The sequence below is a fragment of the Phragmites australis genome, chromosome 14, assembly GCF_958298935.1.
Source record: "Phragmites australis chromosome 14, lpPhrAust1.1, whole genome shotgun sequence".
NCBI classification, from domain to species: domain Eukaryota; kingdom Viridiplantae; phylum Streptophyta; class Magnoliopsida; order Poales; family Poaceae; genus Phragmites; species Phragmites australis.
Genome location: NC_084934.1, coordinates 10,869,418 through 10,896,588, shown reverse-complemented (window position 1 = coordinate 10,896,588; position 27,171 = coordinate 10,869,418). Strand labels below are relative to the sequence as shown.

The 27,171-nt window shown below is 45.6% G+C and overlaps 1 protein-coding gene across 3 annotated transcripts; it reads right to left on the bottom strand.

The window, feature by feature from the left end:
• Nucleotides 1-833: 833 nt before the first annotated feature.
• Nucleotides 834-5,274, bottom strand: LOC133891382 (metal transporter Nramp5-like). Of its 3 annotated transcripts, XM_062332096.1 has the most exons (13): nt 5,044-5,274; nt 4,768-4,846; nt 4,639-4,679; nt 4,351-4,429; nt 4,140-4,244; nt 3,604-3,713; nt 3,174-3,355; nt 2,805-2,874; nt 2,529-2,702; nt 2,341-2,445; nt 2,085-2,216; nt 1,725-1,820; nt 834-1,309 (listed from the first exon to the last, which is right to left on the bottom strand). In XM_062332096.1, exons 1-13 carry the CDS (start codon nt 5,158-5,160, stop codon nt 992-994), a joined length of 1,608 nt encoding a protein of 535 aa, XP_062188080.1. In that variant the 5' UTR covers nt 5,161-5,274; the 3' UTR covers nt 834-991. The 3 variants fall into 3 exon arrangements, with proteins under 3 accessions (XP_062188080.1, XP_062188081.1, XP_062188082.1); XM_062332097.1 differs by having other exon boundaries at nt 4,351-4,679; nt 5,053-5,070; XM_062332098.1 differs by lacking the exons at nt 4,639-4,679; nt 5,044-5,274.
• Between the last annotated feature and the right edge of the window lie 21,897 nt (nt 5,275-27,171).

Here is a 27,171-nt window from a genome sequence, read left to right as displayed (position 1 = left end):
TAGAGGCACTGGCGAACTTGATTTGGCGGTTGGGTAGTCTTCTTCTACTCGGACTCGGCGACGACGGCGCTAGCGCGGGCGGCCGACCGGCTGGCTGAGCTGCGTTGAGCCGAGCAGAAGCGAGGGAGAGAAGAGGAGAGGAGATGGGCTCGGCATGGCTGGGCCGGCTGAGAGAAAAGAGGAAAAAGAATGGGCTTCGGCCTTTTTCATTTTGAAGCTTTTTTCTAATTTCTTTTTTCTATTTCCTCACATGTATATACACACATATATAGTGTATATACAAAATACATATACCTATATGAGCTCACCTAAAAACAAGCAATCAAACTAGCAAACAAATATACACATATATCTACAAACATTCTTTTTATAGAAAAATAGACCTCCATGCATATATGTATTTATACACATAACACACATACGTTCATATATGTATAAACATGTATAAAGCACACATACACATTAAGGGTTTTATTTAATTTTGCAAATTCTTTTATTTCTTTTGAGAAAAGTTTTTATTTTTCTTGGTTTTAAGAATTTGGACTGTTACAAGTGTCCCGCACCAGGGTTTCGAAACATCTGTAGAAATATTTTCTCCAGTAGTTGTTGCTATTTTCTCATATGATTCTAATTTAGAAGCGCCTCTATAGATATAGAGATATCCTATTAAATAAATTCTATAGTAACCGCTTGGAAAAATTGAGATATTTTCACATACGATTCACATAAGAAATCATTTATGAAAATTATTCACAGGCGGTCCACAGCCGTATAGAGGCGCAGCTATTTTCTCAGATGTCCTATGAACCGCCTGTAAAAATAAAAACTAGATATTTTGAAAAATAGCTTTTGTATTAGTGAAATCAGAAACATCCGAAGATGAACCGGCGGCTGGCACGTGCCGTGCCGTACACAAGATATGTATCAATTACTACTATATATACTGACAAGTAACGGTACATATAAAGTAGCTAGACTCGCTAGAGCTTGTCTACTCCGGGAGAGGGATGTCTGACAGGTCCTGCCGGTACGGCACGGGCTCGTCCTCGTCCTCGCCAGCCGCCTTGGCCTTCTCAGCATCGGTCTGACAGGAGTCGGCGACGAAAGTGACGACGGTATCCTTTCTGAAGGTGAGGTAGATGACGGGCAAGATGTAGATGAGCATGAGGGGGAAGACGATGATGCCTACGAGCACGTTGGCATACTTGGGCAGCGAGTTGTGGATGAGCCACCCCACAAAGCTCGTGCTCAGAAAGTACATGTTGATGCCGATGATAAGCAGGCCAAGAAACCACGAGAACACGATAACCTGCAAGGACACATGGTTAACATTGTTACTGTATTTTGGTAATATTATTCCAACGGTAGAGGTCGAAGGCGTTTGCGCGGTCGCCTGCACATGTGGTAAATTAAAACTGCTCTCCTGGTCTAATCTGTCGATCATTTCTGTGCAGGGAAAGGATGCCTCGAGTTTGGTTGTTGCATATGCTGGATCTTGGTTCATGCAAACTATATAGCTAGTTTGTTTTGTTCAGCTTGGACGTGTACTGCCAGCGCTTGCATGATGAGCACGTATTATTGATCAAGAACATGGCATGCAGGGTGACCTGTAGTACATTTTGTGCAAGGCTCGTGGTACGTGTGGGGCGTTACATGTTATCAAAGTGTAGACATAGATGCATGCATGCTTGTACGTGTAGCCAAGAGCCACTGTGTGTGCTTACGTAGATGGAGTTCTTGTGAGGCCCCATCTTGCTGCTGCTGCTGCTGAACTTCAGAAGAGGGATAAGGGCAAACGGAAGCTCAAAGGACAATATCATCTGCAAGGAAATTAGAACAGAAATTACCAATCATTCCTTTATCTGCTTCCGTACTTAGAAGGTCTATAAGAAACACATAGCTAGTTGTTGTGTGCACTTTTACTAGATCACATGGTTAGTGTCCTTTTTTAATTTAGTTAAAGATATGTTAAATACTATACTAAGCCACAGTTAAAATTAGGTGCTTGCAAGCTTTTGCTAGCTTATATACATGGATGTAGTGGACGGGCACTCTGAATCTATAAGATGGAATGTGACACACACCGATGCGATAATGATGAGACGCCCGGCTCCACTGGAGCCGCCGATGATGGAGACTACTAAGCTTGGCGCAATGGCGATGCTGCGGGTCATCAGGTTCCTCAGCCACTTCTTCATCCTGATATCCAGAAACCCCTGTATGTACGTAAAGAGAAAGGACCAAGACGTCAAGACCATGGTTAACGCTTATGGCGCCCATCGCTTTTGCACTTGGTGAAATCCTACTAGGATTAGCATAATTGACTTTTCGAGTAGGTACCTGCATGATGTACTGGCCCGAGTAAGTGCCTGTTATGGTGGAGCTTTGCCCAGACGCCAAGAGGGCCACGCCGTATACGATGGAACTCGACCTACCTAGCACGTTCTGAAACACAATGGAAAACAAAATTGATCAAAATTATTACAACAGTACGTAATCCAGCGATAAGTAAATATAAATAATCGTGCCTTGAGGAGGAAAGATGATCCGTCGAGTGTGAGGTCGCCGCATTTCGTGGCGTCCTCCGGCGAGAGGTTGCTGGAGAAGCAGACGGTTCCGGAGACGGAGACGACGGCGATGTTGATCAGCAGCGCCACGAAGAGCGCGAACCCGCTCTCGTATAGGAAGTACCTGCAGGCGTCCTGAATCGATCCAAGGGAGCAACATGTACGTCAGTGAGTTGAATTGCATTGCATCAAATTAATTGCTCTCGTGAACAATAATTTTTTGCCTGTTAAACTGACCTTGATCCCTCTCACCGCTGGGGGCGTCTTCCTCGACAGCACAAGTGCAGAGTGCAAGAACAGATTGTGTCTGAAATTAATCGACTAATTTAGAACATTTTTAGCTGTGCTGAGCATGAGCTTTTCTTGTTTTAATTTTTCGACAGCTAAGTAGTTATACATAACACGTTCGTGGCACACGCAACTACTTTCTGTGCATGTGGAGCTCTAACGCAGCTTCAGACTTCAGTGTCAACCACTCCTCTTTTTCTTAAACAATTGACCTGGTCTCTTTTGTGGTGGCCAAAAATACCCTATTTCCATCAGGCAGTGAGGCAATAATATATATGTCAAAAACAATATTATTTAAGCTTATGCTCGATTTCTTACGGCATGATAAGGGATCCAAGGAGAGCAATGGCGTCCCCCGTGGCGCCAGGGCCCTTGAGCCTGGGGACGAACAGCCCTTTCAGGACCTCCACCGCCGGAGGCTTCACGATGCTCAGTTCCCCGAAAAAGCACGCCGCCATGACGAACACCAGCATTGAGATCAAAAACTCCAGCTTCCGCACCTAGTTACGAGTAAAAAAAAAAAACATAATGATTCACTATGCACCTAGTTAATAATATAGAAGACCTTTGTCTTTTAAGAAACGATAGTTTGTATAAACTAGTAAAATTTTCTGGTGGCACACATCTACACGCCTGTGGCGGAAAAAGCATGATGTAAATCCATAACAAACACTACAAATGTCTACACTAGCTAATATTTGGAATTGCAACAATTGGACACCAGATGGTAAATTTCCTGAATCCATACCCCATATTTGTGTAGCCCGAGCAGCAGGAGCGTGCTGGAGCCGGTGATGAGGACTCCGACCCACACGGGGATGTGAAACAAGAGGTTGAAAGCGAAGGCCGTGCCGATAACTGCAATGTGTAACAACAGAGGTCAGTAAGAGACAAGCGATGATTTGAGCTAGTATTGCTGCTACTTGCAACTTCTGCCGCTGCCACTACTGTTCAGGCGATAAGATAATCGAGCACGGCAATGGAAGATTACATTTTGTATATTTGTAATTCACGTCACCCTGAGACGGTCTTGACTTTAGGAAAAAAAATAAACAAAAAGAGATGTGATAAAATTATTTGGAAAGGAACAGGGCTAGAGACAAATAGTTAGAACAAAAATATGTTGTATGTACATGTGGATTAACAACTGAAATGTGGACCCAGACAGTGGGAGTCATGCCTATATTTTTTCTCCCTCAGTCAGCATTAATTTATTTAAAACAAGGTTAAAATTTCATTTCATCAAAACTTTTAAAATTTTAGAATTGTCATATTGCTTCTAACCTTCCGGGATATCTGCAGCAATCACGGCCATCTCTGCAAGAATCCATAGACAGACCGTCACAAACTTTGGATACTCGCTCCTGCATATCTCAGCAAGATGCATTCCTGAGTTAAAACGAATAATGTATCAATTAGCACCAATTTGCTAATAATTTTGTATGCAAAGACGGCACGATATATAAATGTCTCATTAGCGTTGCCTTTTAGTTACCTGTCACCACTCCAAGATTAGCTGCTAGTGATTGTATGATCAGTGCGAAGATGAGACCAATTAGAATCACCCATAGGAGCTGAAAAGGAAAACATGAAAGAGTAGGACGAAGAAATTGTAAAAGCCAAACATTCATCTAAGTTCTTTTTGGGATCTTCTGGAATTAAAAAGTAGAAGATTTGCCAGAGTAAATGGCGTGCGAAAAGAAAAGTACAAAATCATAGGAGGAGGAAATAAAATCTTCTGTGCTTTAGTAATAATATAGAATAGAATGGACAGAAAATGTACTTCATATCTGTGATTTGCTCCCGCTTGCAGATCTGTTTCCACTGTCTCATTTTGAAAAAGATTGTTAGAAATGAGAGAGAGAGAGAGAGAGAGAGAGAGAGAGAGAGAGAGAGAGAGAGAGAGGCTCACAATTTCCAGGATCTAAGTATGCCAAAGACACCATAAAACCTGGTCCAACATGAACCAGGAACCTTTTCCATGAAGGCTCCTGAGTTACACAACAAAAGAAAACGTTTTAAACAAATGAAATGAATACCTACTTATCTAGGAGCAAGAGATGACTCAAGATTTAGAACATCGCTTCCTACAGTCTTATCCATAGTAACATCACCAAGAAAACTATCGTCGCCTCAAACATCACATCCATTATATTCTAGAGCCTGATAAATAGATATGCAGGCATACATAAATAACCTTGATCAACTGATCACTGTCTTGGTGCTTCTTAGTGTCTTCTTGCGCCACATTAGCACTCCAGCTCCTCGCTCTCTCGTCGCCCGGGGCTTCTCTCTCAATCTCCATGCTCTCTATCTATCAGCTTGGAGGAGATGTTGTGGAGTGGTGCCCTCTTGCCACCCTCTTGTCCAACTATATACACACCAGGCAAACATATGCGTCTTGCGCAAAGACTAAAAAAACTGTGGAAAGCTCCATTTGGCATCTCTTACGTACCCAGACCAAGGAGCACTACACAGAAAACCTCAAAAGTGATGGATCATAAGCTAAATAAGTGACGGGTGTGAGATCTGTCACTCTGAACGCGTCACTGATGACTACACACATAAGTGACAGGTGCACACCCGTCACCAATAATGCACATAGTGACAAGTCTGGATCAAGACCCGTCACTGATGACTACATATAAGTGACAGATCTAAATCTAGACCCGTCACTTATCAGCAATTAAAAAACAAAAAAATATAAAAGAATAATTAAAAAGCTGACCAACAAGAACAAAAAATGGTCAGTGTTAGATCTTCAAGAGAAACAATGCTATCTAAGATTGGCACTGAGGAACAGAGAAACAATCTCCTAGCAATTCATCAGCTGGCACAGCTGCTCCCTTTCCGAGTCCGTCAGCCACGGATGCGCCTGCGCGCCAAAGACATAGACGCAAATATATGTTTACATGGCTCGATCCGTTCAAGACTCAGGTGCAGCACAAGAACAGTAACGTGCAATTGCTTTACCTTGAGGTAGATGTCAATGGTGTGGTAGAGGCCGTCGTCGAGGGCCCGGGTGTAGTGCATGTGTCCTCACCTCCTGTGTTCCAGAGGAAGTGTGCGTAGGTGGCGGCGTGGTGCGATTTGCCGGGGTTAGTCGCGATGGCCTCCTGGTAGTTATCCTTCGAGGCAGCGAGGTCGTTCTACGCCTTCCACAGGAAGGTCGCATAGCAGTTCAACGCCTCCATGTCCGCTGGCTCCGCACGCACCGCCCTCTAGAAGTAGTGCTCCCCTGCAGTGAAACGAGAGTTACTATCGGTAACAGCTGTTGTCAAACCATCGGACAAGTGGTGGGCGTCATTGAGGGGACCTACCGGTCGTGGTCGTTCTGCACGAGGTAGAGGAACTACGCGAAGTTGGCAAGGATGAGTTGTTTGGCTCATTGGAGACGGCCTACTCGTACCTTTGTTGTGTCCTCGTGTGCTCGGTGACACCCACCACCTGTTCGACAATGGCGTAGTGCATCAGCGAGCCAACGATGTTCTCGGGGCTCATGCCTCTTGACCGCATCGTCGTGATGAGCCTCTTGTACACGGGGCAGCCTAAGCGATGATGCTGCTTGTACCACCAGTTTGCGCCTAGTGATCTCAGCTTCCCAGCTGTGCTTATGCCATTCCAGATCACCGTCTCCTTGAGGCTCTTCGCTGTGTATTGCTCTAGCATGGGCCACTGAAGCACCTCGGGCTACCGCTCCCTATCATTGCCCTTGGCCCATTGAGGAGGCAGAGGAGGAGGAGGCCGCGACGGTGACTACGGTGCAGTCTGGCTCCTCGCCTCCATGGATCCGGCCCTAGCCTGCTTGGATCACGTCTGCTGGAACACTGAGCGTGCTCAGCCACCGGTGTGGAAGAGAAAGAGAGAAGAGAGACGAGATACATGAGAGATGACGGAGAAAGAGATAAGAATGTGCTATAAAGAGGGGATGTGAGATAGCGACATAAAACCGAAATCAATTAAAAGTTCAGGTTCGACCCGCACATAGATGATGGGTGGTAATATGACCCGTCACTGTTGACTAGTCGTAGTCTTCAGTGACGGTTCACTTTGTAACCCGTCACTGATGAGCTGTTATTAGTGACGGATTATAATCTGACCTTGACTTGAAGCTATATAAGTGACAGGTTGTGGCAGGACCTGTCACTAAAGATTCTTTAGTGATGACGCGTCACTCATTTCGTGTTTCCTTTGTCCGTTTTTCACGTAGTGGAGGGGCCAAGTGCTGTACCTGCTTCCTTTTCTACTCAAATAGTTTATTTATGTTAGGTCATCACAATCACTGAAACAAAGCCTTTGTTTATTATTCTACAAGTTTATAAGAAAGGGTTTTAGGGCCACCAATTGTTATATTTAGTATGACAGATTTGATAGTTAATGTGCGATTTCAGTGTCATTTCTTGGAGCAACAAATGTTAACCTAATCCCTGTCAACAATTTGTGCTTAAATTTTACTCGTGTAGGTGTAGACGAACCCACTACGTGAAAAAAACGTCAAGGGTGACAAGTCATAACAGACATGGGTGACGGGTCTCACACCTATCACCCTGAACACGTCACTAATAACTAGTCATTGGTGATGAGTAAGGACCCATCACAAATGAGATCATCGTTGACGGGTTATAACTGTAACCTGTCACCTATAAGCGTCTTCCATGTGTTGAGTTGACAGACATAAGTGATGAGTAACCTCTTCACTCGTCCTAACATAAGTGACAGGTAACTAGGTTACCTGTCACTTATATCTGTCACCCATGTGCTGTGGAGGAATATATAAGTAATGGGTAACCTAGTTACCCATCACTTATGTGTAGGTTATGCTGGATTGACCTGTTTCCTGGCTACATTCTGGAGCATAGCTAGGATTTGGTAGCCGTCTTCTCTCTGCAAATAACAACAACACATCTAAATCCATATCAAAAAACACTAGCTCGAATAGTATTGATCATAGAATAGCAAATATTACAAAGTTCCAATCAATTTATTACAGAATCACAAATGTTACAAAGTTCTGATTAACTCATATTACATAAGACCTCACAACCTAGGGGTTCTATAGTGGAACTCGTCGTGTGGGCTGATGACTTCAGACACCAAAAACTCGGCGATCCGTCGTCGAATCTCCGGGAGTGCACCATCGTCCAATATCCACCAATGTTGGTGAAGTTGGATGACCGATATTGGCCTCAGGGTCAAGACATGTGATGGAATCCTTCTTCTTCTTTGTTTCTTTCATCAAGTGTCTACAGATAAGAACAAGTTATATTCAAGACTTAGTGGTATTAATTCATGAATATTCAGTTTCAAGGGACTTACAATGTGAAGATCTGTAACAATGAAATGTCTAGGCCATCAAGGTTGAAGAGGTCGTATAAGTCATTAAAACCCATAATGAAGTAGATGTCGTCATTACTTAAGAGGTGTCGTTATTTGTACTGTATGACTATGGATGTGGCATTATTGTCTCTAGAAGCCTGCATGTAGTAATTATGCAGGTCGGCACATGCTTTTTCCCACCCTTGCTAGGCCATCTACCGTCATCATGGGCTTCCCATATTAGAATTTTGGGTTGGCACCAGTCCACGCTACTCCAATGTCCGTGGACTTCTTTGCCGATACAATGACCTTCGTCATCTTCTGCAGGTGCTTCTTAGAGCCTTTCTTGTTGGCCTCCTTTTCCTTCTTCTTTGGACTCTTTGGGATAGACAAAATTGGATCTGGAAGCGAGGATGCTGGATGCGGAGGAGAAGGAAGTGAAGCCAGCTTCTCTAGAGGAGGAGAAGGCAGTGAAGATGCCTTCTCTGGAAGTGGGAGGGGGGCACGACGGTGGTGCACTTGGATGCACTGGAGACCACGATGTCGCCTCTCTTTCACTGGATCCTTTGACGAAGAGCTTCACCAGAGTTATGACTTAATCAATTGGTGGGGGGGGGGGAGCTTCAACACGTGATCGGTGGATTGTTATGTGTCATGTCCACCGTAACTATAGCATAGCTTGTACGTATCGGGACTGTATGTAAGATACGGATGCTTGGAAGCACCTGGCCCTTTGCAACCTCGATGTGATACCTGCCAGTTCTTCTTACAAGGTTGCAAAGCGTGGACCCTTCTAGCAGGTCAATCGTATCTGGCTCAATCACGGCAGCAGCTACTTATTGGTTGACCTCCTTAGAGGCGTAACTACTCTTCTTTGCAGCTTCGGGGCTAGCTACCGCTGGCATGAAAATATGTATTCCATGTGATGCAAGCTGCTCCATGATGTTTGCATAAACTTTTCGGGTGATGTCCTATGTCAATGCTGTGTCAATACATCCACGTTCACTGTAGACCTCTTTCTCTTCTTGTACATTCCGAGGTCTTCGGGAAAGCCGTATTTCCAGCCCTAGGAACTTGATACACCTCACACTCGACCTATGTGCTCTGGGTTTTCTAGCGCCGCTGAGAGAACATCATGTTTCTTGACCTCGATGAAAGAACCTTGGCTATCATCGGCTGCCTTTTCTTTTACTTTCTCTGTGACTGATTAGGTTTTGCTATTTCTGAATGTGATTTCTCCACTTTCAGACAGCTCATCCCTTGTATGCAAATATGACTGCGATCATCCAGGGAATTGCAACCAAGGATTTTTTCAGTCTTCTCTGGCTAACTTCTATCTTCTGCCTACCATTTCGGCCTTTTCCCAATGTACCTAGTTGTGCCAGTCCTATGGTTGTGCTTGTTCCTAGCCCGAAGCTGCTTCTTCTCCTTACTCTCCTTTTTGAACTGCTCTCAGTTCTTCATCTGCACAAAAGCATCCCCATCTTTCTCTTTCAAGTGCTTGTAGCTCTCGAAGGGTGCCACCCCTTTAGCCAAGTACCAATTCACAAGCTTGCTCTTAAAGCTTCGATGAAGTTTTGCGATCGCTTTCATTGCTACATTGACCAGGGCGATCGTTTAACGCTCGCTCATGTTTCCAAGGTACTCCAGATACTCCTTGATGACATTATCAAACAAGTAACTCTTAGTTTCGTCACTGAGTTCTTCGAACTTAGTCATTATCGGCACCATCTCCCAAGCAATGAGACCTGCGACCCTCCAAAATCTATTCACGGCCTTTTTCATCCGTAGGTAGCCCATCAACATCGATTCCTGTGACGGTAACCTTGTCCGTCGGCCATTGTGTTTGTGACCTTGCCTTTTGGGCTCATGCACCACTATTAGCTGTCTGGCTTGGAGACTACGCTACCGCCATCTAAAGAAGAAACCAAGGGAAGTTGACATAAACAAAAAAATATTTCTCCATTCAACAAGTATAAAATGCATTGATTCATATGAATACCTCTTTAGCGAGATTGTATTCTTTGTCACTTGCCCGACGTTGGCTCTCCCACATCGGTGATGGGTCAGAGCTTGGGCTACGATACTGGCTTTCGCTACTGCCAAAGGAGGATGACGCGTGTGGGCTTGGGCTCCTATCCGCCCCACCTTGTGCCAAGGCGGTCTCTAGTGCTAGCATCCTCTGTGCATTTGGTTTCTTAGGGGTGACAATACTCTTCTACCTCATGAAAATCAAGTGTAGTATATTCTGTTCTCAATAGAGGAAAGAAAAGTAATCGAGGTTACTACAAACTGCTCACATTATTACAAACATACATGAGTGCAAGCTCGACTGAGAAAGTGAAAAGACATGCAAGGTGCATGTGTAATAACTATCCCAGTCGAACTTTACACTCATATGTATGGTAAATAGTTATCTCCTTTCATTATTTATGGGACGGTTTCAAAAGTACATGTATCTGTCATCATGTTTAAAGCATCCAAGGAACTACACATGGCTATTATAAGTATAACTGCTTTCAGAAGATGAAAAATAATATGGCATTGATCTCATCTTAGATAAACATAGATAAAGAAATAATATAATGAACCAAAAATACATGACCTTGAAAGATATGACATCAAAGTACAAAAATCAATTTCTAAAATTATGTATACAGAGTGTTCCAGACAGCAGATACATATTATACATAATAGTACTCTCAAAAAATAAATGACAATTGGCCCCAGGACTAACAAGGTCCTGCCCCCTAATTGTCCTATTGAAAACATCATTCACTGGACAATTTATCAAGTTCTCAACTAGTTCTTAGACTTAGACTGAGTTCTCAATAATTAAAGAACCTCATTAGAAGTTGTGCTGCTGTATCAGAATAGAAATAACTCATATAATGAACAGAACTATATGACAGCTGCCGAGTCAATGACAATCAAAAGGACAGCAAGATTCACTACGTAGTTCCACACCAGAGAACAAGAAAGAAGTATTTGCAAACAAATTGAGTTAGGAAACACACACACACACACACACACATATATATACACTTATCACCTTTACTATCTTTTAATGCTATAGTTTGCTCCTGACATTCGGTATTTTTTGTAAACTTAACTTCTTTCAAACCTGTATTGTCAAATTTGGTTTTCAGGTCCTACCACCATTAGTGACGACTAACCAGAACATGTCACTAATGCACTATTAGTAACGGTTTCAGTGATGACACATCATTAATGCATGGCCCGAGCTAGGAGAAGGCCAAAACCCATCACTAATAAGGAGTCATTAGTGATGATGAGAGAATGACTGTTAGTAAAGATATTAGTGACGGGTCACCTTAAAGCCCATCACGTCATTAGTTATGGATAGAGAGGGCATACGTCACTAAATGTAGCTTCGGGTGATACAGCCACTCATTAGTGACGGGTTATAAGGACACTTGTCACTAATGGCTCAGTCACTAGTGACAGGTATCCATTTTCACCCATCACTAATGTTCATTTCACAATTTGCAAGCCATCTCAACATGGCCCTGGGCTACTGCGGACTTTGAGCCGGCTCGGAAGGGCACGCCCGTGCGCCTGCACACGAATAAAAGGGGCACGGGTGGCAGTTAGGCTTAGGGTTTCCCTGCCCTGCCGCCACCTCTGCCTCTCCTTGTTGTTGCACCTCCACACGCTCCTCTTCGTTGTCGAGCCCCTCCAAGCCGCCACCCCTGCCTCCTCCCCTTGACATCAAGCTCGTCATCCTCCGCCCCGCGCCGCCCATGCTGCTGCTCAGCCGCCTCTCCACACGCGCCCGCTTTCCTCTTTTTGCTCGGACATCAAATTTCTCTATAGCGTCCACATACTGCATCCTCCCCGTCGGCCCCACCTCCATCGACCAGGCGAACCTCGGTATGGCCGCGACAACAGCCACCTCCGGACTTATCATAAGCATCGGCCACCTCAAGGAGCTAGCCCTCGATGAGGCTGTTTTGCAGGAGATGGGGCAGTGGGTGGTAACTCTTTGCATCTAGTATAGCCATAATAGGGTAAGGAGAACTCTGTATCTGTACAGAAGTGTTTCCTTTGAGTGGAACTACCTGGGATGATGATTAAAAAACTTATCACATATATTCGTGACTAGGGATATCAAGGGAAAACTTTTCTACTTCTGAAATAAGCTAGTGAAAAGTAGAATTTTTACAACTGTTGTGTAGCCAGCTGCTATAGTATTATCATTTAGCCTTTTGTAATTTATTATCATTCTTGATTTACCCTTTACTATTTTAGAATGATCTTATGTAAGGTAATTGCAGTTTTTTTCTTCATACCTTCATGTGCAAGTTATTCAGGGTCTATTTATTTGGGCTTCTGCCTCTGGCTTTTCTACTTCCAGAAGCTCAAACAAATAGGATTGTTGAAAAGTGGTTTCTAAGAAGCTAGAAGCTTGTTTTGAAGGAAATGAACTAGAAGCTGAGAAGCTAGCTGAGAGTAGCTTTTCTGAGAAAATGGTGTATTGAGAAGTTAAAAATTTATTTAAAAACCAATAGCTAAAATCCAAAAGTAGTTTTTTAGAAAAACCAAAAGCAGAATCCCAAACAAATAGACCCTCAATGTTGGCTGCTTCTGTTAGGCCCTGATTTTACTCCTGCAAAATTTATCCCTTTTATGAATTCTATGCCAAATCATCTGCACTCTTAAACCATAGAGGTAATAGAGGCATCGAGTTTAATGGTCTCAGAAATCTCTTATTTTATATAAGGAATAAGTTCATTTTACTCCCTCGAACTATTACGTTTGTCCGGATAACCCATGAACTTTTAAACCGTCCATTTTACTCCCCCAAACTATCAATACCATCCATTTTACCCCTGGAGTAGTTTTTCTCGGTGGTTTTGATGACGTGGCGGCGGTTTCGCCATATGGCAGTCCTAGTTAGCGTGTCCAATCAGCGTGCTGACATCAGCGTTGCGCAGTAATTCGATTTTTCTTTAGAAAAATAATTCATGAGAATAGATTATTCCGAAAAATAGGTTTTATGTTCAGAAAAAAATCCAAAAAATATAAAATGATTTAGATAAATGTTTTAATATGTTTTTAGCTCTATTTTTATTTCTGTAAATATTATTTAATGTTTTTTAGTGTAAAAATTATTCTAAAAATGTTAGAATAAATTTTTTAATTTGGAAAATAGTTTTAGAAAATATAGATTAATTCTGATAAAGTTTAAAAATATTTTCTTTGATAAAATAAATGCTTTTAATATGTTTTGTTGTATATTAAATTAGTTTTAATTATAGAAAAATTAGGTTTAATTCCAGAAAAATCGTTTGTAGTTTTCGCGTCCCATTTGGACACATTTTGATCACATTTGGTCATATTTTGGTCATATTTGTGCATATTTTGGTCATATTTGGGCACATTTTTAGCATATTTGGACATATTTTGGTCATATTTTGGCACATTTGGTCATATTTTGGACATATTTGGGTACATTTTGGTACATTTTTGTGTATTTGGGCAAGCTTGACCATATTTTGTCCAAATGTGCCCAAAATATGCTCAAAATGTGTCCAAATGTGCCCAAATATGCTCAAAATATACACAAATATGGCTAAAATGTGTCCAAATATGACCAAATATGCCTAAAATATGCACAAATGTGACCAAAATGTACCCAAATGTACTCAAATATGTCCAAAATGTGGCCAAATATGCCTAAATATGACCAAAATATGTCTAAATGTGCTAAAAATGTGCCCAAATATGACCAAAATGTGCTCAAATATGACCAAAATATGGCCAAATGTGATCAAAATGTGTCCAAATGGGACGCAAAAACTACAAACGATTTTTCTGGAATTAAACCTAATTTTTCTAGAATTAAAACTAATTTAATATACAACAAAACATATTAAAAGCATTTATTTTATCAAATAAAATATTTTTAAACTTTATCAGAATTAATCTATATTTTATAAAACTATTTTCCAAATTAAAACATTTATTCTAACATTTTTAGAATAATTATTACACTAGAAAAGTATTAAATAATATTTACAAAAATAAAAACAGAGCTAAAAACATATTAAAATATTTATCTAAATCATTTTATTTTTCTGGATTTTTTTCTAAATATAAAACCTATTTTTCGGAATAATTTATTCTCATTAATTATTTTTCTAAAGAAAAATCGAATTACTGCGCAACGTTGATGTCAGCACGCTGACTGGACATGCTCACTGGGACTGCCACGTGGCGAAACCGCCGCTATGTCATCAAAACCACATAGAAAAACCACTCTATGGGGTAAAATGGACGCTATTGATAGTTTGGGGAGTAAAATAGACGGTATTGATAGTTTGAGGAAGTAAAATGGAAGGTTTAAAAGTTCAGAGGTTTATCCGGACAAACGTGATAGTTTTAGAGAGTAAAATGGACTTATTTCTTTATATAATTAAAACTTATCCTATATATAACACGCTATTTAATACGTTGCGCCTTAAACAAGTATTTAATGCTCCGAAAAATTCCTATTCCTTGACCAGAAAATCTCTATTCAGAAAAAAAACCCATTCTGAGACCATAGAAAACATATGTTTACGTAATTGGAAAATACATGTTATCGCAATTGAAAAATATATGTTGAGTGATCAAAAACATGGTTTGGCGTGACCCAAAAACATATAATGATGTGATCGTAAAATATATATTATTGTGATCGAAAAACATGTACCAGCGTGACCCGAAAATATATGTTGGCATGAAAAAAACATGACTTGGCATGACCGGAAAATATGCGTCTTTGAATTGGTTGGATCTTCATGAAAGTTTACTGTTAGGCAACGTGTAACCGATCCACCATTCACATAAGGGACAAGTCCATGAATTCCCAACATTCCATAACCATCGAACCATGCCCATGAATACGAAAACAAAAAATATGTACGCACAAATTCGAATCTGCGCACAAGAAAACATGGCAATATGAACCGAATAATCTGTCCACTCAAAATTAAACCAAACAAAAGAAAAAAATTATCACAATATATAATTCATAAGATCTCTTTCTATCCTATAAAATATTTTAGAAAAATTCCTTTAACGTATCTCATTAACTCAAGATCAAATCTATTCACAAAAGGAACCCATCGCTTGAATCCAAAGAAATGGTGAGGGGATGATGACCACCATGCCGCCACTTGTACCAGTGATGGACCTCGGTGCTCGGCAACCACAATAAGGACCATGGGTGGTACCACTGCGGCGGTGCCCACCGAGGTCCAAGGGCGCGGACACGATCGAGTAGCACATGCACAGGCCACACCATTGCTGCCGAGTACGTCTTTTTTAGTGGACACCGATGTGAGCTGCTGGTTCACATCTTTTTTTTCTATATATATATTTATGAATTGTAGTGTTTCTATGGTCACGAGAAGTTTTTCTGGTTTTTTAATGGCTTTTTCCGGTCACTGTATGGGGATTTTTCGGTCGTCGATTTTCTAGTTTCATTATGGCTTTTTCTGGTCGTTGGATTGGGATTTTCCACTTGATTCCAATTTTTTGATCTTTGAATGGGTATTTTCTGGTCAAGGAATAGAGATTTTCCGGTCACGGACTGATTTGATGAGGTTGAGTTGGCCGACGCGTTAAATAGATGGCCCTTTATGTACGTACGTACGTACGTATGTAACTCATATTTAACCGTTGTCGTGTAAAATAGGGATTTTCCTTTCGTTGGTTTTTCAGTTTCAGAATGAGTATTTTCCTACTTTGTAATAGAGATCATGTGATCATCAGTTTTCTTATTTTATAATTTATGATTTTCTATTTTTTATTAAGAATTTTATTGTTTTCAATTTTCCTATTTATAATGTGTGATTTCTTATTTAGTAAAAGAAAATTTTGATTGCGGGCTGTTTGAACCATGTTAGTTGGCGGCGCGTTAAATAGCTAGCCACTTGTATGTGTATGTATATGTATATACACATATATACACAGATGTAGGTTTGATATGTCTGTATATGTGTGTATATATACACATTTCAAACCTCACTGTCTAGTTAGTTCTGTCTTTTCGTGGCAGAGAAACATCCAATTAAACTTTACAAATAATTCGAGGGATGATAAGATACAATGTACTTGCAATCGAAACAAGGCACCGGCCAAAAGAATTCTGTTTCAGAGAGAAGGTTGAAAGAATATGTGATCTGAGCTCTATCTCAAGACTGGTCCTACCTACTGGAGAACCATGTGTGTCGGAAGCAAAGTTTATAGGTTTTTTCTATGAAAGATCTTCATGAAACTTTTATTCAACTATACATCTTCTAATTTAACAGGAGAGAGAAGAGTAGATATATATTTCTACAGGAAAAGAGATTTTTATAGAATCTAGTCTATAAAATTTATTTTCATGTATGCCATTCATGATTCCTTTTGAGAAGGGTGCCTGCGCGCTATTCGGCTCGTACTGCCCTTGCGTTTAATTATTGGACGACACCAGATACATGATTCCAAGCTAACCCGGACCTATATGCAAGGCTAGATTAAGTCAGGTCCATCATCAGATATCTTCTGCCATGTGTCAGAGACCCTATACCTGAATCATGGTTGAACTTACTGGTGCAATTTTTTTACCGGGAGGTAACTGGGAAATCTCCGTCATTACCATCCGAACTTCTTTTGAGACGTACGTCAAATTGTTATAATCAAATTTGAATTCCATGCCTTGTTGGTTTGAATTTTCAATCTTTAAGCTATGGAACCCACATGCTAGTTATAAAACAAGGAAAGATGTTAGCGAACCTTACCAAATAAAAACAACTACAACTTGAAATGAACAATTTTTGTTCGGTCTAGAATTATACTCGGATCTAGCAGTAAAGCTGGTAACATCCAAAAATTTGTTTCCCTCTCTCCAAGATGGATAGGATCCTCGGACTTCGCAGCAGAAGGTGATGACTTCACTCCGCTGTGAGCCGTCGGATCGCAATTTGATGGATGAGATTCAATGAGGCAGGAGTGCTACATGACATACAAACCGTAAATCTGATGAAGTATCCGCATAAACAGTATCAGTACTATAATATTCAACTGCAAATTTTTGTTCATCCTCTCATAGGTTACTGTTACTGGGATGAAGAAGAGGATTTGAATCCCCAAGGATAGGCTTCACGATCTGGACTCAGGAACCCTCAAGGCCAACGGCACAACTGTCCAACATTCATTCCAAAAGTGCACAAGAAGATAGTGTTGCATCGACTGAACGGTTGCGAAAGCTATTCTGAGAAGAGATGCTAACATATTCCAGTGATGTAATGACTGGACCGCCCAAACTTGCCTACTTCAAGTGTTCATCTCCTTGGAAGGTAGCCATGTTTTTATACTTCAGAATAGAAAGCGTGTCTGTCCAACCAACATATAGCTTGTTCACTCTTTTCTCTCTTCCATGCAGATTTAGTTATCTTTTTTGGCTGAGTGTAGATGTGATGACGCATGGTACTATTGTTGGATCAATTACACACTAATAAGTCAATCAGATGGGGGTAAATGATTGTAGAAGCTAAATTCAAATTTCATGGTTAATAATTCATCCAAATAGAAAGTCTAACTTAACCTAGGTATTTCACTCGAGACAGACAATTGACATGTTAGTAAAAACAATGTAAATCTCAATCCGTACATTGACATGAAAGTATAACAACATAAAGTAGACAAAGTTGCACAATTTATTCAATAAGAATTATATCGATTTGATATCTAGATCAAAAGTTATGAACCTCGAAAGTAGACTGTGATAAATGGTGACAAGAATTGATTAAACAATAGTTTCATGATTAAGCAATAATAACAAAGGATTAACCAATTAAACTTTCAAAATCACTATCTTGATGCCTTAGGGAGGTTTTGTATGGATCAAACCAAGACTAATCATGTTAAAACAATAAATCCACTAAAAACCAAGATAAACATGCAAAATGAAGAACAAAGAGGAGGGACGGGATAAACAAGACACCACAAAATTAAAACCCTAGAGGGGTTCCTTTCTTTTCCCTCTCTCTAGATCAAAAGCTGCACACACAAGCATCTCTCTTTTCTTAGAATTAATCTTTGGGCTTTGCTCTAGGTCTTGGTACCTCTCCTCGTTGTGATAGTTCCTTTATATAGCCCTAAAGCCATCCATGGCATGGAAAACAAGAAATACAAGTCGAACCTTACTTGATCTGGCCGAACCATCTCCAGTAGTTAGATCGTGCCATGCACCTAGTCAGACTGCAGCCCACGGTCATACCAATGCCTTTGTCCGGTTACACCACACACATTCTCTACGTGCACCTCCAACGCACATTACCTCTATATGCCTTGTTCTCTAACGCAAACGTCTCATATGACTTCCTTGATCATTAGAACATCAGTTCCTCTCTGAATCTAGTTCTAAATCTCAGTTCTTTCTAAACCTAGTTCTAGTCATGTCATCAACCATGGTCACCCTAAACATACATCTGTATATGAAACCATGTATGAATACAAGTTATTCCCAACTTAACTCAAACTCAAGATCAGTCCATACAACATCAGTCATATAAGTGTATTACATCTATATCAATACTATGATACTATGAGCATATCCAAGCACACTACCATGAATGACTCCAAGTAACATATTAGCAATACATGTGTATCATCTTATGCCATTATGTTAAACTACTTTGCTATTACAATTTTATTATTAAAATATTTTTTCATCACACATGATCTAACAACTATAAACAGTCCCAGGTATGTATTAGCTAGTGAGAATGCTTAACTGCAAATGGCAGTTTGATTTGTCTCGATAGCTGTAGTGACAGAGCTCGAATATTCTTGGCAAGGCAAAGTACTAATAATTCAATTCTGGTTCTTCACCTACCGAGTCGTCGTGTATTGATCGGCACTGTCAAGACCCCATGATTGCTGTTGTTATTCCAATTCCGCGAAACCATTCTCGACAAGATGGCATGAAAGGAAATCATTATTAAATTTCACCATCGTGGAGAGATGTGAATTATTTTCGAAAATAATTGAAGGTGGGTAACTGACAGCGACATTGTGGGCAAATGCGACAGATTGAACCAATAGGAAGAAGTAAGGATGCAGAGTCAACGAAGACAAGACCCAATTACAAACAGAAGAGGTGCAGCAAGAGAGAGGAATGGACGTTTGTTCAGTAAGAGAGAGAGAGGGGGAGAGAGAGAGGAGTTGCGGGGAAGTACTTGTGGAGCGTAGGGTCGAGCAGTTGGTTCACATCCTATACATGTTGGCTTATCCAGTAAAAGTTGTACCCTCTGAAATGTACCCATGGCGTGCATCTCATTATTGCGCAACAATCCTTTCTCTGTTGTCTCTTGGTTCTCAAGACCATGGCTTTCAAAGACCTAATTGACAATCCGTGGATTCTCGGTGTAACGCTATACTCTAAAATTTTATCCCCTATAATATTATTACAGTATCTCCTAATACTATTACAGTATCCCCTATTTTTTTCATCTCCAACAGCTACTCTATTTCCTACCTTCCATTACTTTTCTCTTTCTCTCGGACCCACAGTCATCCACTCAGCACATTAATACAGGTCCCTCAATCGATCGGCAAGTTTGCCTCTCCCAGCGCTACAGTAACCAGCGCCCGTATCCTTGTTGATCTGGATACGGGATCCGCTGGAGCTTGTTAGGGATGACTGGAATCGGCAAAGGACGAAAAAGCTAGTGGTACAGTACTTTGAAGAAAGTATACGGTAGCCACTGAAGATAGCCTAAGCAAGGGACACCTTCATCCATCTGTCGTTTGATATACATGACGAAGAGTACCACATATGTTGTCGAATTGAGTGGACGTTGTCCAATTTGAGTGTCCGACGAAATTCAAAGCCTTGATTCTTTTCCATTCGCAAGGAGAAGAAAACAACTCAACCCCTCCCATATGGACCTAACTCGTATTGCACAAGCAGCCTATGAACCAACAGATCTCAATGCCTTAAACTCTAAGCATCGATCGAGGCCGCTTGTGCATCCTCTTGGTTCAAGCTTTAGGAATCTTGAGTTCTTAAACATTTACGTCAAAGTTTTTGAGTTGACATTCAAAATTAGGGGGTGCCTTAGCAGCGGGACCCCACACCGCAAAATGTAAGTCGGCTGTAGATATTTTTAAAACCATGGTTTCATCGCGTGACCAGGGCGGGGTTCATGCCACCAGCCCCTGTTTGCGACAGGAGACCCTACGACCTTGCTAGTCACGGTAGGAGATCCTGCAATCTTACTGGTTGTAGGATAGGTACTCACACAATCAGTTAAGTCTTATTTAATACTGTCCACTTGAGTATTTTTCCTTCCCAGACACTCTCTTTCGGCGAGTATGGTCATGGGACGATGTGATGTTACAGTGTCCCATTATGTAGTATTTAATACTACGGGATGGCCTGATGGGTGAGCGTGACGGTGTTCGATGATGGTACAGGACGTGCAGGACAACTAGAGCAGCGTGGGCGTGCATACCCACCGCCATGATGAGCTAGGAATAACTAGGCTTTGTCAGGTGTAGGTCATTCACCTATTTTGGTATGGTCCATTTGTACGAACATCTTTTTCCCTGGTATATAAGTGGGTGAAGACTCGAATAGTAGTGGAACACTCTATAACCATTTCATACACTTCATAAGAAAATACATATGACCAAGGGCTATTATCCCATAAGAGATCTGAACCTGAATAAAATCCCCGTGTTCTTGTGTCCATTCAATCCCACCATAAGAAATGTAGATCAACACACTCGTCGTTCGGTATACCCCGGATTCATTGTTAGGGATCATCATGTGATAGTTGGTGCGCTAGGTAAGGGGGCGTTTTTTTGCGTTTCTGCAAGTGTTGATACTATGGCTGGACTACCTATGTCTAAATCCATAGCGATCGCAGAGTCCCGTACCGAGCAGCCCGGCCGCCAAGAAGTGTTCGTCATGGGGTACCACCCAGATGAGCCTGGTGTGCTCCGAGTATGAGAAACTGAGACGGAGTCTGAGGATTCTGAAATCAAACATGAAGTTTGCATGACAGACTATGCAACGGAGGGCAGCAGGGACCCTCATGTCCTAAGTACCGGCGGTGAGCCCTGGGCCATTCGTCCAGAGGGAAACCAACCTAGTGCCACAAATAGAAGCGGTCCAATACTGCCCTAGAAACTACAATGCTGGCCAGAGGAGCACTGCCTAGAGTGCAGTCCTTGGCGGGGTCATCGTCTAGGGCGTCATGCCACGCCGGGGATGCGCACCGTGCGTCAAACATGAGTGCCGGGAACTCACCCCCTCGTGACGTCTCGCTGCTCCGCGGTCAGTGGCTCGACTACAAGGCCATGACGCTTGCGCAGAGTTTGCAGACTACGCGAGTGCTTTTTAGCCACCTGTCAGTGGTAGTACCAGAGGGTTCGCCATTAACGCCATGGCTGCGTGACCTTGCCCTCTTGTTCGAGACCACCTGACACCAAACCATAGCAGCAATCACCTCGTTTGTCGCAAGGACTAGTGAAGCTTACGATCGCCAGGGTTTGCAGCATACCTATGGTAGGAGAGAACCTGTGCTCCCTCAATAACAGGGAGTATGCAGAGACCCCCACCGTGTCAGAACAGCTAACCCGTAGACTTGCGCGACTCTCTTCGCACAAGTGACCTCCGCGACGGAGGCATCCGATAAAGAGCAAGCGGCCCTGCAACTTGCCCTCCCCATGCAAGGAGGCATCCGACTCCTCCATTCCATCACCAGGGCCGTGAGATCGTAGTCTCTCCCGGTCGTGCACTGTTGCCCATTGGTGAGCAGCACCTCGTTACAGGACAGGATGCAACACTTTCTTGGCCCAGCTACGCGAGGTGCACTGGCTTGACAAGTTCCGGCCAGTCCTTGCCGAAAAATACAATGGCTCGACCAACCTGGAGGAGTTCTTGCAGATCTACACCACCATGGTGCAAGCTATGGGAGGCAACGGGAAGGTCATGGCAAATTATTTCCTGACCCCTTTGACCGGCTCAGCCCAGTCCTGGCTTATGAACCTCCCCCGTGGGTCGGTTCACTCCTAGGAGAAATTGCGCGACCAGTTCGTCGCCAACTTCCAGGAAACCTACGCCCGACTAGGGGTCAAGGATGACCTGTATCAGGTCTGGTGGCGGCATGGCGAGCCACTGTGAAACTAGATCTAGCGTTTCACCGAATGCTGAAATACCATTCCAAAGATCACAAGATAGTCTGTGGTCATAGCATTACGGAGGGGGGGTTAGAGACCAGAAGATGGTCAAAAAGCTGGCCACCAAGGAAGTCTGGAGCACCATCGAGCTATTTGAGCTCACAGACAAGTGCGCGCAGCCCGCCAAGGCCCGAGAGCACTAAATAAGTGTGAAGCCACAGCTGACCTGCGACCAGACCGCCTCTTCCAAAGAGGTTGGTTGGAGGAGAAAAAGAAGAACAAGCGCAAGGCTGGACCGCCCAACATCATGGGTGTCGAGCAAGCTAGCCAACCGCATCGATGCTTTGAGAAGAAGGATGGGAAGAAGGGTAGAGGCTACTGCCTGATCCACTATATCGACACCCACGTGTCGGTGTATCAGGATCCGGGGGTCCCCGAATCACGAGGCCAGGCCAGTAATCCACCACATGGCGCCATCCCGCGGAGTCTCTCCCGCAAGGTGAAAAAGATCGAGTCCCGGGAGAGGGCGCTCGTGGCCACAGTCGGTGGCCCCCGAAGTACCCCAGTTCCCCGATGATCCACGAAGTCTAAGTACCGGGAAGAAAGTGCTCGGGAAGGTGTACGGTGACCTCCGAGCACCCAAGTCCCCCGACAACCAGGAAAGTTAAGTACCGGGAGAAACGTGCCCAGGGTCGCTAGCGGTGGCCCCCTGGGCACCCAAGTATCCCGAGGACCCACCGAAGGAAGTTCCAGGAGAGAGTGCTCGGGGATGCGTGTAGCAGCCCCCGAGCACTTGGTTCCCTGAGGATCCGTACAAGTGTGCCCGGGAGAGAGTGCTCGGGGAGGTGAACAGTACCCCCGAGCACTCGGTACCCTGATGACAAGAAAGGGCATTCTCGGGAGAGAGTGCTCAGGGAGGCGAACGGCGACCCCCGAGCACTCGGTACCCCGACGACCCAGGGAGCCCCCTGGCAGTGACCCCCAAGGGGCCCATCGATAAGGTGTCAGCCAGTCAAAAGCCCAAGGCCGCATTTAAAGAGCGTGCGTGGCCTGTCACCTCCAACTACTCCCGCCGCGCTCAGCGTCAGTTCCTGCCACATTCTGGCAGAGGGGCGTGGGGTTATTAATTGCACGTGTCCCATCCCGTGCCATCCGGCCCGTCTCGGGATAACGTCGTAAGGGCCGAGGCGTTCCGTCTGCCACGCTGCTGTGGCAGGGGAACAAGACAGGACGGGCACGCCGGGCCGCTCTGCGGCTGCCCGGTGGGCCCTCTCCATAGTGTCTGTTGCCAGTGCATTTATGGTGACGGATGACTGGGCGTGCGACGTAATTTCCACCTCCGGTCACTTCGCCCAGAGGAAATGATGACGCCCTTTCCATTTATGGTGTCTCGGAACTCGTGTCCCCCTCCCGTTCGGGGCACGCTGCTGCCGGCGGGTATTTAAAGCCGTCGACGGCATAAAAAAGAAGAAGAAGGAGAGCTCAGTAGTGTGGGAAAACACAGCACAAGAGAAACAACGGCTGAGAAGTGAACAACACGAGACAGGCCGAAGAACAAAGAGCCCCAGGCTCTAAGATAGATCAACATTCTTGTAACCAGCAACATCCTTGAGGGACTTCCTCAGGGCATTTATAGTATCCATACAGGAGTAGGGTGTTACGCCCCCGTGCGGCCCGAACCTGTCTAAACACTAGTCCATTTACTCCTTTCCGCATTAGATCATTCCGCACTGCCGGCCATCGCATCCATACCCATTCATTTCTCAGGCGAACATATTCAGGATCATCCCCCGGCCGAATCTCTAAAAAGGGGTCCCCCAAGGTCCCTGCGACAGGAGTTTACCCTCCGACAGCTGGAGCACCAGGTAGGGGGGAAGCATCCCTGAATCTGTTTGTTTGTTTTCCGCAGAAAAAATGCCCGGTGGTCATCGCCTCCAGCGTTCCGGCTCTAGTTCCAGCGGGGAAATGCAGCCCCTCGCACAGGAGGCCCCAGTCGCTACTGCGTCCCAGCAGCAGCCACGATCTGCACGCGTGGCATTCCCCTCCCAAGGGGACCAGGGCGTTGGGCCCAGCAGGGCCGCCGTCACTGTCGCCGGTGCACCATCCGACCCCCAGCCGATGGCCGAAACTCCTGTCGCCAGGTCCGCGTCTAGACAGTGCCGGGAGCCTCTCCGGCGTAGACTCGCCTTTGACGAGGCCAGCCCTGGGAGCGCGCTGCTTGCAGCGCACGCTCTCCTTAGGCATCCACCAATCCAGGCGGCGGGGGAAACCCTGGAGGGCCGCTAGCTCTAGGAAGTCGCTGCCCTGGTCGGCACTGCCCGCCGCCAGGTGCTGGCCGAGAGTTCCCGTGCCACCACCCAGCGTGGCGCCGCTAGGACCGGCCCATCGTCAGGTGGCGTTCGCGCTGGCCGGGGGGTCTCCAGGCGGAGCGCCGCCCCCCTGGCTGCTTTCGAAACCCAGGACCTCCGCTTGCACCTCAATGAGCGGAGGGGCATTGAAGACACGCGCGTCACTCTCGAGCGCCAGTGGGAGACCTAGCAGGAGGCTGAAGTTGAGGACCAGGCTTCCTCCTTGCCGGCCCATGACCGCCGGGGCTCCCCGGCTCACCGGCGTTCGCCGCCCAAGGGTGCTGCCTGCGGTGCAGGGTACGGCACCGGGTGTCGTGCCTTCGCCAGTGAGCTCCGCCGGGTCAAATGGCCCACCAAGTTCCGCCCTGAGCTGCCAGAGAAGTACGACGGGTCCATCGACCCCGTCGAGTTCCTCCAGATTTACACCACCGCTGTCCAGGTGGCTGGTGGCAGCAAAAAGGTGATGGATAACTACTTTTATGTTGCCTTGAGGGGCTCTGCCCGCTCCTGGCTTATGAACTTACCCGCAGGATCTATCAGCTGCTGGGATGATCTTTGCCACCAGTACGTGGCTAATTTTCAGGGCACATTCACGCGCCCCGGCCTGGAGTGCGACCTCCATGCCGTCAAGCAACAGGAGGGGGAGACGCTGCGGCGCTTTATTCAGCGCTTCAGCCAGGTCCGCAACACTATCCCGCGGATAAGACTCCACGCTGTCATTGTCGCTTTCCGGCAGGGCGTCCGCGACGAGCGGATGCTCGAGAAGCTAGGCACGCACGAGGTCGAGACCACCGCGGAACTTTTCGCGCTGGCCGACAAGAGCGCTAAGGTGGCAGAAGCTCGGGCTTGGCACGTTCCGCGCCCTGAGCACCCTGCCGCCGATCAACCAGGTCCTTCCCGCTCTGACAGGAGGGAAAAGAAAAAGAGAAGGAGGCACGAGGCCGTCCCCGTCGAGCCGGCCCAGGGCCCCGCCCGTGGGCCGGCCCAAGAGCCTGACCGCCAGCAAGCACGCCGGGCGGCTGCCGACAGACAGCCTGCGCCCGCGAGAGCCCCGGCCCGAGCCCCTCCTAGGGCTTCAGCTCCTGCAAGGGCTCCGGCTCCTGCCAGGGCTCCCACTCCAGCAAGGGCCCCCGCTCCTGCGGGGCCCGAGCCACGGAAGTGGTGCCCGATCCACCAGACTAGATGGCATGACCTCACGGAGTGCCGCACGGTCAAGGGCCTCGTCGAGCAGCGCCAAAGGGACCGCGACGAGCTCCGCGGGGGTGGCGACGATGATGTCGCCCCCAATAACACAGAACTTAGCTTCCAGGAGCTTGAGCACACCGTTTCCTTCATCGATGGAGGCGCGTACACGCCCTCCTCCCGCCGCAGTGTCAAAACCATGCGGCGTGAGGTGTGCTCGGCGACCCCGAGTGAAGAGGCCGCGAGGCCTCTGAAGTGGTCGGACGCACCGATCATGTTCAGCTTGGCCGACCACCCCGCCAGTACTACAGGAGTGGGGCGACTACCCCTGGTAGTGTCCCCCACCATCTGTAATGTGAAGGTCAGCAGGGTGCTGATCGACGGGGGAGCAGGCCTTAACCTCCTCTCCAAGGAGGCTTTCGAGAAGCTGCAGGTGCCCTCTAGGCGCCTAAAGCCGTCGCTCCCGTTTTACGGGGTGACGCCCGGGCACTCCCTGCCCCTCCGGCAGGTCGAGTTGCCCGTGACATTCGGGAGCCGGGACAACTTTCGGATGGAGAACGTCATCTTCGACGTCGTGGAGCTCCCCCTCCCCTACAATGCCATCCTCGGGCGCCCGGCGCTCGCTCGATTCATGGTGGTCACGCACTACGCGTACCTCACGGTCAAGATGCCGGGCCCAGCGGGCCCCATCTCCATGTCCGCCGAGACCAGCAGCGCCGCCTCCTGCGCCGAGCAGTTATACTCGGCCTTGGTCTCAGCCCGAGCTGAGGTCGAAGGTCGTCCAGGGGGCCCGGGACCCTCTACATCCAAACCCCGACTCGCTGCCAACGCCTCCGTTCCTACAAAGGAGGTCGTGGTGTGCGAAGGCGCCTCCCAGGTCGTCCGAATCAGCGGTGACATGGGCGGTAAATAGGAAAGCGCGCTCGTCACCTTCCTCCAGGCTAACGTCGACGTGTTTGCATGGCAGCTGTCCGATATGCCCGGGATCCCTAGGGAGGTGATCGAGCACCACTTGGCTGTGCGCCCGAACGCACGCCCGGTGAAGCAGAAGGTCCAGCGGCAGGCGCCCGAGCGCCAGGAGTTCATCCGGGAGTAGGTCAGCAAGCTCTTTGATGCCGGATTTATCCGAGAGGTCCTCCACCCCGAGTGGTTGGCAAACCCAGTTATCATCCCGAAGGCCAACGACAAGCTCCGCATGTGCGTGGACTACACCGATCTAAACAAGGCTTGCCCCAAAGATCCTTTTCCTTTGCCCCGCATAGATCAAATTGTAGATGCAACCGCGG